Source organism: Lotus japonicus, chromosome 3 (genome assembly GCF_012489685.1).
Source record: "Lotus japonicus ecotype B-129 chromosome 3, LjGifu_v1.2".
Taxonomy (NCBI): Eukaryota; Viridiplantae; Streptophyta; class Magnoliopsida; order Fabales; family Fabaceae; genus Lotus; species Lotus japonicus.
The window spans coordinates 65229532-65246374 of NC_080043.1; the positions used below are offsets into that span (position 1 = coordinate 65229532).

The 16843-nt window shown below is 41.5% G+C and overlaps 1 protein-coding gene and 1 pseudogene across 1 annotated transcript; both read left to right on the forward strand.

Annotated features, from left to right (window-relative positions):
- Positions 1-928: 928 nt before the first annotated feature.
- Positions 929-2407, forward strand: LOC130709458 (protein ALP1-like; annotated as a pseudogene).
- LOC130709459 (uncharacterized) lies at positions 2328-3051 on the forward strand. The gene is made up of 2 exons (XM_057558829.1): positions 2328-2760; positions 2854-3051. The coding sequence occupies exons 1-2, from the start codon at positions 2422-2424 to the stop codon at positions 3049-3051; spliced, it is 537 nt and encodes a 178-aa protein (XP_057414812.1). The 5' UTR covers positions 2328-2421.
- Positions 3052-16843: the final 13792 nt, after the last annotated feature.

Consider the following 16843-nt stretch of genomic DNA (forward strand, 5'->3'; position numbering starts at 1 on the left):
CCCACTAAAAAATTAAGTAGCATTATCATATTTGGTTATAATCACTTGGGCGAGAGAGGCATTTTCACTCTTCAGCGGCGACAGTGCGACACCATCACCCACCATTGGTTATAATCACTTGTAAAAACTTTAGGTATCACGTGGTTAGCTTATTTGGTTAAATTATATTCATTATTTTACAATTTTGGCTAAAAAGCATTTTTGGCCCCTGATGTTTTAAGTTTGTGCAAATTCTGCTCTTAATCTATTTTTGTCGACGTTTCTACCCCTCATGTTTTTCAACAGTGCACCGTCTACCCTTCCGTCAGTCAAACTTTCTCAGGAGAGGTTCCTGAGTGGATTGGAGAGATGAAGATGAGTATATGAAGTTGATGATGATCAAGGAAATGATATAAATTAAATTTCTTGATGTATATATCAATTATGTATGTAACTGAACTGGTTAAATACATGTTTTGCTACTTACAGGTCTTGAGTTTGAATCTCTGATGCCTCATTTTTCCAACTTCACTTGTAATTTCCACGTGGTAGGTCCAAAAAATATAAAAAAAATTAGCCAAATCAGCTCATTCTGTTAGTTTTTTAACGTCTGACTGACGGAGGGGTAGACGGTGCACTGTTTGAAAACATGAGGGGTAGAAACATCGACAAAAATAGAGTAGAGGCAGAATTTGCACAAACTTGAAACATCAGGGGTCAAAAGTGCTTTTTAGCCTACAATTTTATGTGAACATACTAGTTCAAACAAAATTTTTATGTGATCATACTGCTACAATCACAGAAAGCTAATTAACTTGCATGAGATGATAAATTAAGCAAAATTAAATTGCATGATATTACTTTCTTTTGTGTAAATTATATTTCCTAATTTCTTTTATTTTTCACAATAGGCAATAATGGATGATCATCGTGTTTTGACACTCTTCTATATTTGGAGGATGTACATTAATATTCTTACAATGTCTGGAGCTGCACTTATATTGATTAATGAGTTTCTGAAAAAAAAATTAGAGAGGGCTCCTTTAGAGCATAATAGTCATATTAGAGACATCGCACGAGGAAGTGTAATAGATAGAATTATAAAAAGCAGTGATAACAATTGTATTTGGGAATTACGAATGTGTAGGAACACTTTTGCTAAATTGTGTGAGCTATTAAAAATTCAAGGAGGGTTGATTGAGGATGGAAAATTAATGATTGAGGAGCAAGTTGCTATTTTTCTAAATATACTAGCCCATCATAAGAAGAATAGAGATATTCAAGTTACATATTATAGGTCAGGAGAGACAGTTAGTAGGTATTTCCATAATGTCTGTCTGCTGTTTTGCGGTTGCATGAGTTGTTACTTGCAAAACCTGAACCTATACCCCAAGACTGCACTGATGAAAGGTGGAAATATTTTAAGGTAATCAAATTAAGATTCATCTTAAGCTAGATTATTTTCAATACATATTATAGTTGGGAATAATTTAGTCTCAATTTTTTTCTAATTGCTTTAATAGAATTGTTTGGGAGCATTAGATGGAACATATATACCAGTCACTGTACCCGTAGCTGATAGTGCAAGATATCGAACAAGGAAAGGACATCTTGCTACAAATGTGTTAGGAGTTTGTACACGAGACATGCAATTTGCGTATGTTTTGTCTGGATGGGAAGGGTCAGCTGCTGACTCAAGGGTATTGCGAGATGCTATTAGTAGGCATAATGGCTTGAAAATACCTATTGGTATGTAGCAAATTTTGTTAATAAAATTTATTTTCAAACTAGTAATTAAACTTACGGTGACAAGTTTATCTAATAGGTTGTTATTACCTTGTTGATGCTGGATATACAAATGGAGAAGGATTTCTTGCTCCTTATCGGGGAAGACGATACCATTTGCAAGAATGGTCAAACAGTCCCCAAACACCTCAAAATCGAGAAGAACTTTTCAATCTCAAGCATGCAAGTGCCAGAAATGTTATTGAGAGATGTTTTGGCTTACTAAAAAAGAGATGGGCAATTCTTAGGAGCCCATCATTTTATCCAATTAAAACACAAAACAGAATCATATTAGCATGTTGTTTACTTCATAATTTTATTAGGATTTGCATGTCTTTTGATCCTGAAGAGCAAACTCCACTTATGGATGATGCAATACCTATAGGGGAGGATCCAAACAATGTAATTGGAGTAGTTGAGACAAGCAACCAGTGGACTCAAGGGAGGGATAACTTGGCAACTCAAATGTTTGTAGAGTGGCAGGCTAGTAGAAATAGGGCTTGATTTTTTTTATTTTATTTGATGTAATACAAATGTGAACTTCATTTATTTTATATTTATCTTATGCATTGCCTTATTAAATTACAGATTATTGAGTATTTCATATTTATATGTTTGATTTCAATAATAAGTTAAGAGTCTTTGATTAACTTAGCTATGGAGAATGAAGCAAATGGGGATCCAAGGAAGAGTCGTACTTGGACTTTGATAGAAGAGGAGAATCTTATGAATATTTTACAAGAATTGGTTGTTGAAGGTCAAAAACAGCCAAATGGCAAATTTAAAGCAGGAGCACATGAGATAGCTGCCCAAAGAATGAAGGCTAGGATGGAAGGTATTGACATTACTTTTAAGCATGTGGCGAATAAGCTGAAACGATGGAACACAAAATATACTGCAGTGTTTGACATGATAAATACAAGTGGATTTGGATGGGACGACACCAAAAAATGTGTTATAGTTGATAGCCTGCAAGTGTTGCAACAATATTTAGCAGTATGTGTTTTTGTTTTAGTACCTGTATTATTTTATTAATATTTTTTTCTCTTATTTATCTAACTTTCTTTGTGTTTTTCCTTTTTAATTAAGCATCACCCGAGAGCTCAAAATTTTGTCAACAAACCATATCCACAATATGAGAAGATGCAAATCATATTTGGAAAGGATCGTGCTGATGGTCACATTGCTGAGTCATTTGCTGATGCTACAGAAGATACTCAACAAGAAAATGATTTAGGCAATGAGGCCACTCAAGAAGAGAGTGAGATTCCTATAAACTCACCTTAATCTGTTCCTATTCCAGGACCAGCTTCAACTTCTCGAGCTTCAAGAAAACGTGCTAGAGAAAATGATAGATTAATAGCATGTGTTGAAGCTTTTGCTACAAGTGTTAGCGCAGCAAATGATAACATGGCAATGGTGGCTAACAACTTTGCACCTCAAAACCGAGAGCATGACTTGGTTGCAGATGAACTTAAGAAGCTTAATTTAACACGTGCTGATCGTATTGAAGCCACTATTAAGATAGCAAAATGTCCTACACTTACAGGGTTGTTTCTCAAGATGGAAGGAGAGAACAGGGATGAATTCGTTAATAAGGTGCTCAAGGATTGAAACTAGATGCTACCAAGAAAGACATATTTATCAGTTTTGGTTATGTTTTTTGGTTCAAAGATACATTGTTAGGGTGTTTTGGTTTACCTCTTATTTAAGCTTTTATTTTATTTGGATGACATTAGAACAATATTTGTTGTTATGATATTTTGTGGATGAATATGAATTTCTCTTCGATGATTTTTTCCAGGAAAATAAGGCACTGTTGTCATTTAAAAATAGTTAGAAATAAAGTTAGTTAACTTAGCACTTGTTAAAATTAGTTACAGTATCAACAATTGATAATAACTCATAATTTTTATAAATTTTGACGTCAATTTATAATTTTATCAGTAGTCTTGTTTTTGAATAAATTTCTACAATGATTTTTAAATTTTATACGGTTGTTATAAATTAATATATAATCAAAATATTTTAATTAGTTAATCCATATGCTTTATAAAACATTAAACATGACAAGGGTATATATGTAATTAACATTATGGTTCTGTTCTGTGAAACATGCACCAAACATGAAACATGATCTAATTGTCCTGTTCTGTGTATGTTTACCAAACACAATGTACAGAACATTATTGTCCTGTTCCGTCCTGTTCTGTTCTGTTCCGTCCTGTTCTGTCCCGTTACCAAACGCTACCCTTCTATTCCTTATTATAAGACAACTTTTGAGTGTTTTTCTTGTTTCTAAATATAAGTCCATTTACAATATCAATGGAGCATTAATTATTTTTTTCCAAAATTATCCTCATTTTAATATGAAAGAGACAATATGATTTTGACATAATAATTTGGAGAGAGAAATTTATAAGTAATTAAATAAGGGTAATCTAGAAAAGTAAATAAATTCTTTTACAAATTTATTGTTTGTAACTACTTTTCTTAATCTAAGAGACGGAGGAGTATAAGTTTATATCATGTTGAATTACACACAAGTTATATCCAGTAATGAGTTATCAGTTATCACCTTTAACATGTTGTTTACACGGATTTTTAGTAAACAAATATCCTCTTAGTTCGACTAAAGGAAGTTTAGATTTCAGGGCCCTTTTGAGAAAACGCTTTGCCAAAGTGTTGTGTGTGAATGACTGTGTTTTCGACAACAAAGAGCAACTCGGGTGAAACTAGATTTCATTAAACATGAGTCAATTACAAAACAGTCAAATAAACTAAAATAACATGAAAACTACGTGAACCGCAGATTTCGACAAAACAAACTACACAAAAGAACTGGAGATCAACAAGCTGAAATGCAAGGAAACTAAAGTGTTGGTTCTGCAACATACTCCTCCATCATCACGTTTTGCTCCTTGAGTCTCATTGACGCGGACATTTAGAGCTTTTTGGTGAATTTTCAGAGTTTGAGTTGGAACCCCTCTTTCTGCTGCTGCTTCTTCTATTTATAGTGCTGTTTCTTCCTCCACGTTCTTGGCGGTTTTTTTTCTTCAATGCATGATGGCTTCGTGGGTTTGAATTTTGGCGCCTTACCCCACGTTTAGCCGGTGGCTTTGCGCACGTGTCTTTGATCGGTTTGTTTGCGACGTGGGTAGCCTTGAGTCGTGGGTAACCACCGCTGTTTGTGGCATCGTGGGTATGCGCACGTGCTGATAATTGCCCACCACTTGGTAACTGCCTCCTTCGTCGCGTTTGCTGGTTTGTCGAATTTTCCTTTGTTCCCCTGACTTTGGAGGGAAGTGTTGCCTAATGGGCTTCGAGCTCCGTCACGGTTCTTCCTGTCGAAGAATAGTCCTTCTAACACTGGTGTCGACAATTGTGGCCTTAAAATCTTGGTTCAACAGTTGCCCCCCAAAAATGTTGGTTGTCGACTGCTCTCGCTTGAAGACACCAAGCATTTTTTATCGCACCCGTTCAATCTCAACGATTCAAATACTTTGTGCTTTTGACCGTTCGATTCTCAGGTCCAATCAGCAGCCATAACGTCTGATGACTTCTCCACTAGCTGACAGTTATAGCCTTTTTAGGGCCATGATTTCACCTATACCAAAAAGCTGAGAAGTGACATGATTTGGCTAATAAAATAACCACTTGGACTCCAAATTTTATAAATTAGTGCACAATGTGGCCTGGGTTCCGTTTGCCTTTCTGCTTATAAATACCCTATTGCCGTTTCTTGTTCAAACTTTGCTTTCTTCCCCAAGCTTTCAGCTTTCTTCCCCAGACTTTCAGCTTTCTTCCCAGAGCTCTCACTTCATTTTTCTTCGTTTTCTCCGGAATATCTATTGTTTCTCTCAATGGCTTCTGATCCTGAGCAAACCATTCCGTTGGCTACTGAGCTTAAGTTGGATGAATCCAAACGCGTGGCAATCCCGGAACCTCCCAACGAGGCGGAGAAGAGAGTTATCTGGAAATCCCAGGTACTCATTCCTTTCTCTGTTAATGGTACTTTACGCGCCATTTTGGGTCCTTTGAAAGTAGTAAAGCATGATAGGCCCAATAGTCTTCCTGAGGAACATGAGTCATTTCACCCTAGTGTTAGGGGTGAGGAGCTTATTTTGGCATTCCAACCTTCTTACCGTATGCCATTTCTTAACGACCCCAAGCGGGCTTTTCGTTCAGCTCCCCCTAACCCTTCTGCTAACGACAAAGCCTACCTCAAGTGGTTAGATAGGGTTGAGGAGGCCAAGAGGCAACACTGGAAGGATGTCGGGATTCTCGACTTGATTCAGCTGTCGAGATCGCAAGTCTCGTATAACCCTGCTATGCTATTGAGTGCGCTTTATTTTTGGGAGAGGTCTACCAATTGCCTTCATGTTCCCTTTGGCATGATCACCCCAACCCTTTTGGATGTTGCTGCTATCACCGGACTATGGCCTATTGGTGATGATTATCATGCCGCACTTGCAACTGCTAAACCCATTTCGATTCCTACTGACAATATTTCCTTTAGTCGATTTGTTAAGGACCATTATGTCGAGAGCGGTGAGGTGTCTGATGCTGAACATGTCGCGTTCTTGTTGTATTGGCTATCTGCTTATGTTTTTTGCACCAAGTCTTTGCGCATACCTGCCAAGCTTTTGCCTTTGGCCAACTTACTCCATGAGGGTCGACAACTTGCCATGGCCAGGCTTGTTCTTGGTAACCTTTACCAGATGCTGAATGAAGCCGTCGAGGATATCCGGAATGTCAAAACTGTTTCCCTCAATGCAGCCGGACCTCTCTGGTTATTTCAACTTTGGTTGAACGCAGTTTTCGAATCTCTATTGCCGGCACGAGACAATCCTCCAGCTGTTTCTAACACCAGGATTGATGCCCACAGGCTCGAGACCCTGACCCCAGCCTATGATGCGTCGAGCTTTGAGGCCGATTTCAGAAAGTATTTTACCATGTTTCTTGAACTGAAGCACTATCGCTCCAGTTTTTCTCCTTATAGCAAGGCTACTCGTGGCCCTTTCTGGTTGAGGAATTCCTACCCTAACGCTTCTGATTCCGCATTGCCCAAAGAACATCATATTACGCTCTGGAGGACCATCCTTTCACCTAGGGTTTTAACCGTAGGCTTTGCTAGCAGTGATTACACTTTATGTGGCTACAATCCCCAATTGGTTTCTCGACAGTTTGGGCTTAGCCAAGCTCTGCCCAACACCTTGTTTGACAAGAGCCTCGTCTTGTACCATGGGGCTGTAAAAAGGGCTTCTGCTTTTGACACGACTGTTCATTTTTATAACAAAAGACTTCTCAACCTGAGCCCCTTCACCTATGCTCCTTCGTATTATGCTACTAACGCTTTCAAAGCCTGGTGGTCTGAGTATTGGGCCCAGATTTCGAAGCCCCTCGTAGATTGTCTTCAATGCATGACAGATGCTTTTCTTTTGCAGAAGCAGGATCTCAAGAAGACCAAAGGTATGCACCTGGCAGAAATTCGATCCTTTCAAGAGTTCTTTGGTGTGGTATATTATCCAACTCTTCGCCTTCGAGATACGGTTGCGAAAGCAGCCCAAGTATTAAGGCAAAAATGGGAATCTAAAGCCAAAAAATCCAAGTTAGTTATTCCTCCTGGTGAGGAAGGTCTATCTTTTGTTATTCAAAAAACTGGCTTCAGGTTCCCATCTTTGCCTACGAGTAGGTTTGCATTGGCCTTTCCACCGGTCTTGCCCAAATGGGTTGACCATGTAAATATAAATGTGTTGGCCAATCAAGCTCTTCCTCCTCAAAAGCGAGTGACTTGGACCAAGTACCACTTATGGAACTTTCCGTATCATGTGCCCGTCGAAATCTTCAACCACATATCGCTGAACATGCGTATTGGTCAAGGTAATATTTCGACTTGGCCTAGGTTTTTCTATTTTACCTCTTAATATCTCTTCCTATTTGCAGCTGAGGTCATTACCCAACCGTCTCCTCAAGTTATTTCTCCAGTGGCTCATTCTTCTAAGGACAAGCCAGTTGTGATTGAGGACGATGATGATGATGATGAGGATGATAATGTCAGTCTCGCTGACAAGCTCAAGGTACTTTTCTCATGGCTTTCCCTTTCCTTTCCGATTTCCTTGGAATATTGACTAATGTATTCTTCGACAGGGTCGAAAAAGGAAACCCAAGCCTGCTGCTTCGGCTAGCCAGAAAAGGGCCAAAGGAGCTGGTGTTTCCACCACCAGTGGGGCTTCTAAGTTGGCATCTGATGCTCAACCAGAAGTCGATGGCAAAGAAGGTGATGGTGACGCCACTATTCAGGTATGTTTCTCATTCTCGAGAGTGCCTTGTGACATATTAACCTGTGATTTCTTAGTCTGATCGTGTTTGTCCCTATTTTCAGGCTGATGTTCATGAGCATTCCATTTCCAATCCTCCATCTCGTGAGAATTCTCCAGCTCCCAACCCTGCAAAATCCAAAGCTAAAGGTGTCGAGAAACCTCCTAAGGCCGCATCCTTGGCTAAAAAGACCTCAACATCTAAGGGAAGGAGGAAGGTTAGGAGCAAATCTGGTCATAAATCTCCCCATCGTTCCAAGAGCTCCACCAACTCAAGCCCTTCTAAGGAATCTGCTTGCCAGGTATCTTTACCTTTTTCCATGTTCTGTTGGTTCCTCTACTGTGCATTTTACTTTATCGAAAAGGGCATTAAAGAGGTTTTTCTTGTAGGAAACTCAAGGTGCAACCTCTCCCATTCGCGAAGCAGAAGCTCTTCCAGGCAAGGATGATAACCCCATGCCTCCTCCAAAATCGACTGCCACTGTGCAACCTTCGCCTCAAGCCAAGGGTGGCTCTTCATCTCATGTGTCTAGTGAAAAGCTTGACACTTTATTTGAGGAGGACCCGCTGGCAGCTTTGGATGGCTTTCTCGATGGCACCTTAGACTGGGATTCTCCGCCCCATCAAGCTGATGCCACTGCTGAGACTGCTCAATCTAGTGGGGTGGCCAACCTTCAGCAAATCGAGGAGAGCATGGGTCGGCTGAAGGCTATCGTTTTTGATATTGGGTTCTTCGACCGGATTCGAGTTGACCCTCAAGCGAGTCATGCTGCTAAGGAATTGCTTGTCTTCCTGCTTGGTCAAAAGCTTGATTCTCATCAGGCTGCTGCTTTGGCCAACCTTCAATCTTTCTTGGTGGATGCTTTAGCCACCTTTCATCAAGTCAAGGACGTTGGCCAAGCTGTTACCCTTAAGGAAGCAAAAGTCTCTTCTGGTAAAGCTCAGGTTGCGGTGATGAAAGAAGACTTCAAGAAATTCACTGCTAGGAAGGTTTTAATTGCAGATGAAATTTCTGATGTCGACACTAAACTTGAGGAGCTGCATCGAGAAATTGCTAAGTTGGAGAAGAAGCGAGCTGATTTGGTCGAGGAAGGCCCTGCTGTGAAAGCTCAGTTGGATGGGCTTACTAAGGAATCCAAAGCTCTGATTATCTCGACAAAAGATGTTATCAAGGAGTTGGAGGTTGACCAGGCCGTGAAGAAGGATCTCGATGCCAAGATTGCCACCTTTGCTGATCGCTTGAATTCTTTTAAATTCCTGTTTTAAGACTTTCTTTTATCAGTATGTAATGATGGCACTATTTTAACCATGGCTTTCGATGCCGGTTTGCATGTAATTTTTCGACAATGGTTTTGCCAAGTCTTTTCAGTTTCCACTATGCATTTATTCTGACGGCTACTCACTTATTGTTGCGCCGTTCAAACTCCATTGCACCCTTTACGTAGTCGTTGCTTGGTTTCTGGGAAATAAGCCAATTTATTGCAATCTTATACCACGTATTCTTGATTCAATGAAAGTCTTTGTTCATTAAAGGCCAAAGCTATTTACGATGGTAGTGGTAATTTACGCGGCCTGTAACCATAAGATGAAGAGTTGGCAACTGATTGCCACTAATTAATGCACTCCTTTGTTGTTATACTATAAATAGAGCGTTTTTGGTTACTTCTCTTCAGTAAATTCTTCAAACTCTTCCTTGCTTCTTTTCCAGAATTCCTCTCCTGTTTTTGGCAACCTCCCTTAACCATGGCTAGCCGTCGTGTCCTTAATCAGATCCGGAGCTTGGCCTTTGACCAAGACCTGTTTTGGGAATTGCATTCCTTCCTTTCTTTGGCTGAAGAGCTTACTGGGCTCATCAACCAGCTTCTGCAGAGGAATATTACTGCCTCTGTAAAAACCCCTCTCCTGGAGTTTCTGGGCCTTCTGCATGAAGCGGTGCCCTTGTATGAAGAACACCGGGAACTCACGGCTCGAGTGTTCTTTGCTGAACACCAAATAGGTGAGAAGATGGAGGAAATCGAGGCGTTGAGGGCTGCTTTGGACCAAGTGGACCCTGAGGGGAGTGTGGGAGCTCTGAAAACCTTGGTGGACAAGCTTTCTACCACTGCCCGTGAGGAGCTGGATCTTCGACAGGAGAAATCGCGACTGGAATCCCAACAAGAGGATGTCTTAAGGCGCATGGAGCCTCTTAGGGCCAGATACAATAGTTATAGGGCCAATCTTCCCTTTTAGAGCTTCTTTGCCATAGTTGTAATGCTTCATTCTAATTAATAAAACATTCGAGTTTGGCAATTTATTTTCTTTCACTGCCTTCTTTTACTTCCTTATTCGATGTTTATTTCATGCAACGTTGGCTTATACGTTTTTAAGTATTTGTCATTTATCGTCATTCGTCGATTTCGACCTCCTAATTCCTTAATCGAATAAGCGTTGTTTAAAAGTGCTTTCTCGACTGTGAAAGGGCCTTCCCAGTTTGGGGCCCACTTTCCGTAACGTTTATCCCTTTTATCGACTGGTAAGACAACCTTCCATACGTAATCACCGGGCATAAAAGATTTAGCTCTAACCTTTTTATTATAAGCTTTAGCAACGCGATCCTTTTGTCTGGTTAAGGTGTCCAATGCCAATAGTCTTTCTTCGTCGAGGTCGACTAACTCATCGAGCATCATATTCCAATAGTCTTCACTTGGAATTTCCTCTTGCCTTTGGATTCTACATGACTGCAAATATACTTCTGCTGGTAGCACTGCTTCTTGGCCGTACGCTAGTCGAAATGGTGTTGCTCCGGTAGCTTCCTTAGGTGAATTTCTGTAAGCCCAAAGCACTTGGCCCAACGTTTGATGCCATCTTTTAGGTTTTCGACCAACATGTTTTTTGATCAAGGAGATTAATGTTTTATTGGCCGCTTCTACTTGGCCATTCGCTTGAGCATAATAAGGAGTCGAGGTTAGGAGTTTTATCCCCCAAGACTCTGCGAATGATGCCACCTTTTGACCTACGAACACTGTGCCTTGGTCTGTAGTGAGTGACTCAGGTAACCCGAAGCGGTACAGTATGTGATTCTGAATGAAATCGATCACCGTGTCCTGGGTAACATTTTGTAGGGGAATTGCCTCTACCCACTTGGTAAAGTAATCTATAGCCACTATGATGTACTTATGCTGTCTAGAAGAACATGGGTTAATTTCGCCAATTAGGTCTAAAGCCCATCCCCTGAATGGCCATGGTTTAATGATTGAGTGTAATTCACTTGCGGGCACATGTTGTATCCCTGCGTGTCTTTGGCAATCTTGGCACCCCTTGGCATACTCCATGCAATCTTTCATGATAGTAGGCCAATACATCCCTTTTCGAAATAGGATCCACTTCATCTTGATTCCTGCCTGGTGGGCACCACACAACCCATCGTGAACAGCCGAGATCGCTATGAATGCGTCGTCTTTGCCTAAACACTTCAATAGTGTTCCGTCGACATTCTTCTTGAATAGCTCGTTTCCCATGACGACATAGCTCGTTGCCCTATACTTTGTCTTCCTGTCTGTAGTGCCCACAGGATTTTGCAAGTAATCGACAATTGACTTCCTCCAATCGTTAGGTGCCATATTGTTAATGACCAGGATGTCAAGGTCAGCGGGGTCTAATTTTTCTTTGACCTCGATGAGCTCTTTTAGCCTACATTTATCGACCATATATCCTGACGCGATTTGTGCCAATTCATTGGCCTCTTGATTGTCTACCCTGGAAACATGGCCTAGCCCAGCTTCGTCGAATTTGGCCAACAAATTATTAGCTTTCGTGTAGTACCTAGCTAGATTTTCACTGATGCATTTGTATTCCTTGGTAAGTTGCTTTATTACCAACTCAGAGTCTCCTTTTACGACAACGTTCTTTGCCCCAAAGGCTATCAGGATTTCGAGGCCTGATATCAATGCTTCATACTCGGCCTCATTGTTCGAGCAATTATTCTTAATCCTAAACTTGAATTTCGTGGGGATGCCCCCTGGGGATACTATGAGCATCCCGATCCTGGTGCCATTTTTATGGCTGGAACCGTCGAAAAATAGCTTCCAAGGTTGGATGCCCACATAAGTTATAACTTCTTTAGGCAAAGTATGATCTACTAGGAAATCAGCAACTGCCTGCCCTTAACTGCCTTTAGTGGGGCATAGGTGAGTGAATATTCGGTTAGGGCCAGAGCCCATTTACCAATTCGACTATGCAAGATAGGTTTAGATAACATGTGCTTTATTATATCATAATGAGAAAAAACCATTACATCGATTGGCTTTATATAATATTTCAGCTTTACACAAGAGAAGTACAAGCATAAGCACAATTTCTCGATCATGGTGTATCGGGTTTCTGCATCATTCAGCACCATACTTAAGTAAAATATGGCTCTTTCCTTGCTATCTTCATCTTCTTGAGCCAACATGCTTCCAATGGTTCCATCCGTGGCAGAGATATACAGCTTCATTGGCTTTCCCCCTATAGGTGGTGCCATTATAGGTGGGCTGGACAAGTACACTTTGAGTTCATCGAATGCTTTTTGGTGCTCTGCTTCCCAGCGGAACGTATCTTCTTTTTTGAGTCGAAGAAGTGGGGAAAATGATTTGGTCTTCTCGCTGAGGTTGGCAATGAATCTCCTTAGGAAGTTAATCTTTCCCAATAATGATTGCAGTTGTTTCTTGCTAGTTGGTGGACTCGTGTCGAGAATGGCTTTAGCTTTGTTCTTGTTGATCTCGATGCCCTTTTTATGCACCACAAAACCCAAAAAATCACCTGCAATAACACCAAAGGCACATTTAAGGGGATTCATCTTCAAGCCATATTTTCTCATCCTCTCAAAGGATTTCCTTAGATGCAACAAATGGTCATCCCTTGATGGGGATTTCACCACAATGTCATCAATGTAAACCTGCATGAAAGTTTCGATAAAATCATGAAAAATGGTATTCATTACCCTTTGGTAGGTCGCGCCAGCGTTTTTAAACCCAAATGGCATGACCACCCACTCGTATGTTCCCAAGGCACCAGGACATCGAAAAGCTGTTTTCGACACATCTTCTTCTGCTATGAAGATTTGGTTGTAGCCTGAGTAACCATCCAACAAGCTTAAGTATTCATGACCAGCAGCTGAATCCACCATCATTTCAGCAATAGGCATGTGATATTCGTCTTTTGGAGTGGCAGCGTTAAGATCTCGAAAATCAATGCAAACCCTCATCTTTCCGTTCTTCTTGATCACTGGAACCACGTTGGCCAACCAGTCTACATATCGAGTCGTTCTGATAAATTTACACCTAAGGAGTCTTTCGATTTCTTCCTTGATTTTCACCAACACATCTGGATGGAACCTCCTGGGTAATTTCTTGACTGGTTTCCTGTCTTCTTTGATGGGTAACTTCAATTCCACCAATTCTCGACTAAGGCCAGGCATTTCATCGTAATCCCAAGCGAAACAGTCTTTGAATTCCTTGAGTAATTTCACCATCCTGTCCTTTAACTCTGGGTCAATAAGAGCACTGATGTATGTTGGCCTCTTTTCTAAGCCATCACCTAAGTCCACTTCTTCCAAAGGGTCTTGTGCTTCCATTTTCTTGGAAACGTCGACCATTGGCTTCTCGAAACCTAATGGACCGTCATCATAGATGCAATCTAGCCTCAAATTACGAAGGTCCTCGAATTCGCGTTCATCAACACTCTGTGCACGTGTTATCCTTATTTGTCGTTGCCTCCTCCTGAGATGTCATTTCGACAGGCAGAATTGAGGCATTGGCTTCGTTAGTAGCCATTTCTTTGGCTATTCTTGCGGCCTCTAAGGCCGTCCTTATTCTGTTTTCGGCTGCGTAAGCCGAGATTCGAGCTAGGCTCGAATTAATCATCTTTAACATCATTTTGCCACTCAGTAGTGGCATCCTTTTCTTCATCGCTGTGCCATCCACTCATGGCATCAGGTTTTGTAAGCTTCATTCAGGTTTAATCCCCTAATGGGATCCAATGTCACTGAATATTCCGAGAAAGGATTGAAATATTGATTAGCCACTGTGTCTAGAGGAGCAATTGTGGCTAACTCTTCTCGAAATTCTTTTTGCCAACATAACCTGTCTCCGCTAAGTAGTAGCTTTGATCTGCTTGCACATTCTCGACGACCCATCTGATTTCCAAATGGAGATACGTTGGTGCAAAGTTGAAGGCACTGCTCCCACACCATGAATCCATTCTCTTCCCAGCAGCAAATTGTAGTTGGCCTTTGAAGGGACCACAATGAACAATGTGGAACGGGCTACCGTTCCTATGGTTATGCTCAACATAATTGCTCCTAAGGAAGAACCTGTTTTCCCTTCATAATCGGAAAGTACCATGTCGTGATGGATTAGGTCTGCTTCAGTTTTGCCCAGCTTCTTGAGCATAAACTTAGGCATTAAATTGATTGTGGCTCCTCCGTCGACAGGACTTTATTGACTCCTTTTTCGTCGACTTTGGCCCAAACGAATAGCGGCTTCAAGTGGCTTTTCATCTGCTCCGTTGGCCTCTGGAAAATAGCTCTTTCGTCTTCGACAGATCCTTTTTGCATCACGTAGTAGCACAATGGGTTATCATCTGGCTCTTCTTCGTCGTAGTAGTCTTCTTCACTTTCGGTGATCTCTGAGATTCTGTCGAATTCAGCGGGTAAGATAGACACTATGCAGATGATGTTAAGGTCTTCCCCATCACTGTCATCGAAATCCTCTAGCATGTCTTCATCCTCATCTTCGACAACCTCTTTGCCCTTTTCTTTGGCCAGGTTTTCTGGCACGATTGCTCCTGTTTGATGGCGTGGTCTAGCTGGTTGATAATCGACGCCACACTAGGTTCATTTCGAGGGTTGTCTTCTGGCTTTATGTCCATAGTGAACGGAACTTGCCACCTCTTTCTCTTTCAGCTTTTCTTTTCCTCAGGAAACGTCTGAACTGAGTTCTGGTCATTTGTTCAGGAGCGTAGTAGTTCCCAGAACCATAGGAGTAGCTTCGCGACACGCGGGAATTGTTGATGTAAGAGGATCCCTGGCCAGGTCGATTTTCTGCCATTTCTGGTGTTGTTTTGGCCTTGGAGGTGCTGGCCTGAACCATTGGTTTTTTGGCAACCCAGCATCAGGAACGTAAGTTTTGTCTTTATTCCTCGACTTCTGGCCTCTATGGCCATCGAGCTCCTGGCCTCTCTCAACCCACTCCTCATGGGGGTATTTCAACCTTCTAGACACAGGCATTTTGTCTTGATAATGCCTTTTCATTTCTGAATCTTGGTAGGCTTTGGCTGCAGACTTGTCGAACACGGCGCTGCATCGAGGGCAACAGCATGACCTCTTTCTCGCCATCTTTGCTCCGGGATAGAAACTCGACAAGAGTTTCTCCAGCCTTGGGGTAAACCTCTTCTAAGCTCACCTCTTTCTCGACCTCTGGCTCCTCGACAGCCATGTTTTCTTCTCTTGCATCTCCAAGTGTCAAGCCCAGACCTAGCTTTTCCAGAAATATCGACCATGCCAATGTAGAAAGGCTCTACATAGTTGGCCTCAACTATCTGCAATGGATCAGAGTCGATCTTCATTTGACCTTTGGCTTTTTCATCATACTTGAGTCTTCCTGAATCCAATGCCCCCTGCACAAGATCCCTGAAACGAACACATTGTGAGGTCCAATGACCAAAAAAATTATGATATTAACAATATTTCTTCCCCTTCCTTTGTTCAGGAGAAGGAAGATTTTGGTCTTTAGGGACCACAAGTAAACCATCAGTCACAAGTATATCATAAATTGCATCACATTTGGTCACATCAAAAGTATAAGTCTTCACAGCAGGAACCGTGTTTTTGGGGTTTTCCTCCCCAAGTTTGTTTTCACGTGGTTTCAACGCTTTACAAACGTAGGGATCACCTGGCTGGAGTTCAGCCAGATTGATGTCATTCAAGTCGACATCTGCAGGGATTTCTCGATAAACACAGGGACTTTGACACACTGGATCAGCGTCTAGGTACGCCACTTTTTTCCTTCTTCAGCCACTTAGTAGTCTTGGCCCTTTCCTCAGACTTTTCGGCCTTTAGTAAATTCGATGTGTCTTACCCTATCTGCGAGTAGAGACATATCTCGAATATGCTGAGTATCGATTTTCTTTCTAATAGAATACTCTAGACCACCAGCGGCTAAGACAACTAGCTCATGTTCAGGGACATGAGTGAAACATCGAGATTTAAGCATCCTAAACCTGTTTAGATAATCATCAATGGACTCTGTTGGCTTTCTTTTGACACTAGCCAAATCCTTCAAACTCACTTTGCACTCTCCCCTAAAGAACTGTTCATGGAAAATTCTTTCCACTGGCCCATGTATGGACTGACCTAGGAGCGAGGGTGGTGAACCAGGTAAATGCATTCTTAGTTAAAGAACTCGGGAAGTACTTCATTTTTAGATTTTCATTGATGGCTAAGTCCCCCTGCTTCGATTTGGTACCTGGCTATGTGTTCTACAGTGGACTCTCCTGAATCCCCGAGAACTTAGTGAATTTAGGGACCTTCCAGCCTCGAGGAAGTTCTGATTCGAGAACCTCCTCTGTAAAGGCTGACACAAAATGGGGTCTATTCGCGAAACCCACGTTGAAAACCATGTTGGTTCAACAATTGTTTCACCCAGCAGCAACATTTTGTTTCCCCCAGCGTTCTGGTGTCGAATTCTTTCTAGCACACCATCAGCGTGTTCTTCCCTGTTTACCATATACACATTTTGCAA

Coding starts and splice junctions, on each gene's coding strand:
- LOC130709459 (XM_057558829.1), top strand. CDS start 2,422: ATGGAGAATGAAGCAAATGGGGATCCAAGGAAGAGTCGTACTTGGACT. Junction 2,761..2,853: donor TGTTGCAACAATATTTAGCA/GTATGTGTTTTT, acceptor TTTTTAATTAAG/CATCACCCGAGAGCTCAAAA.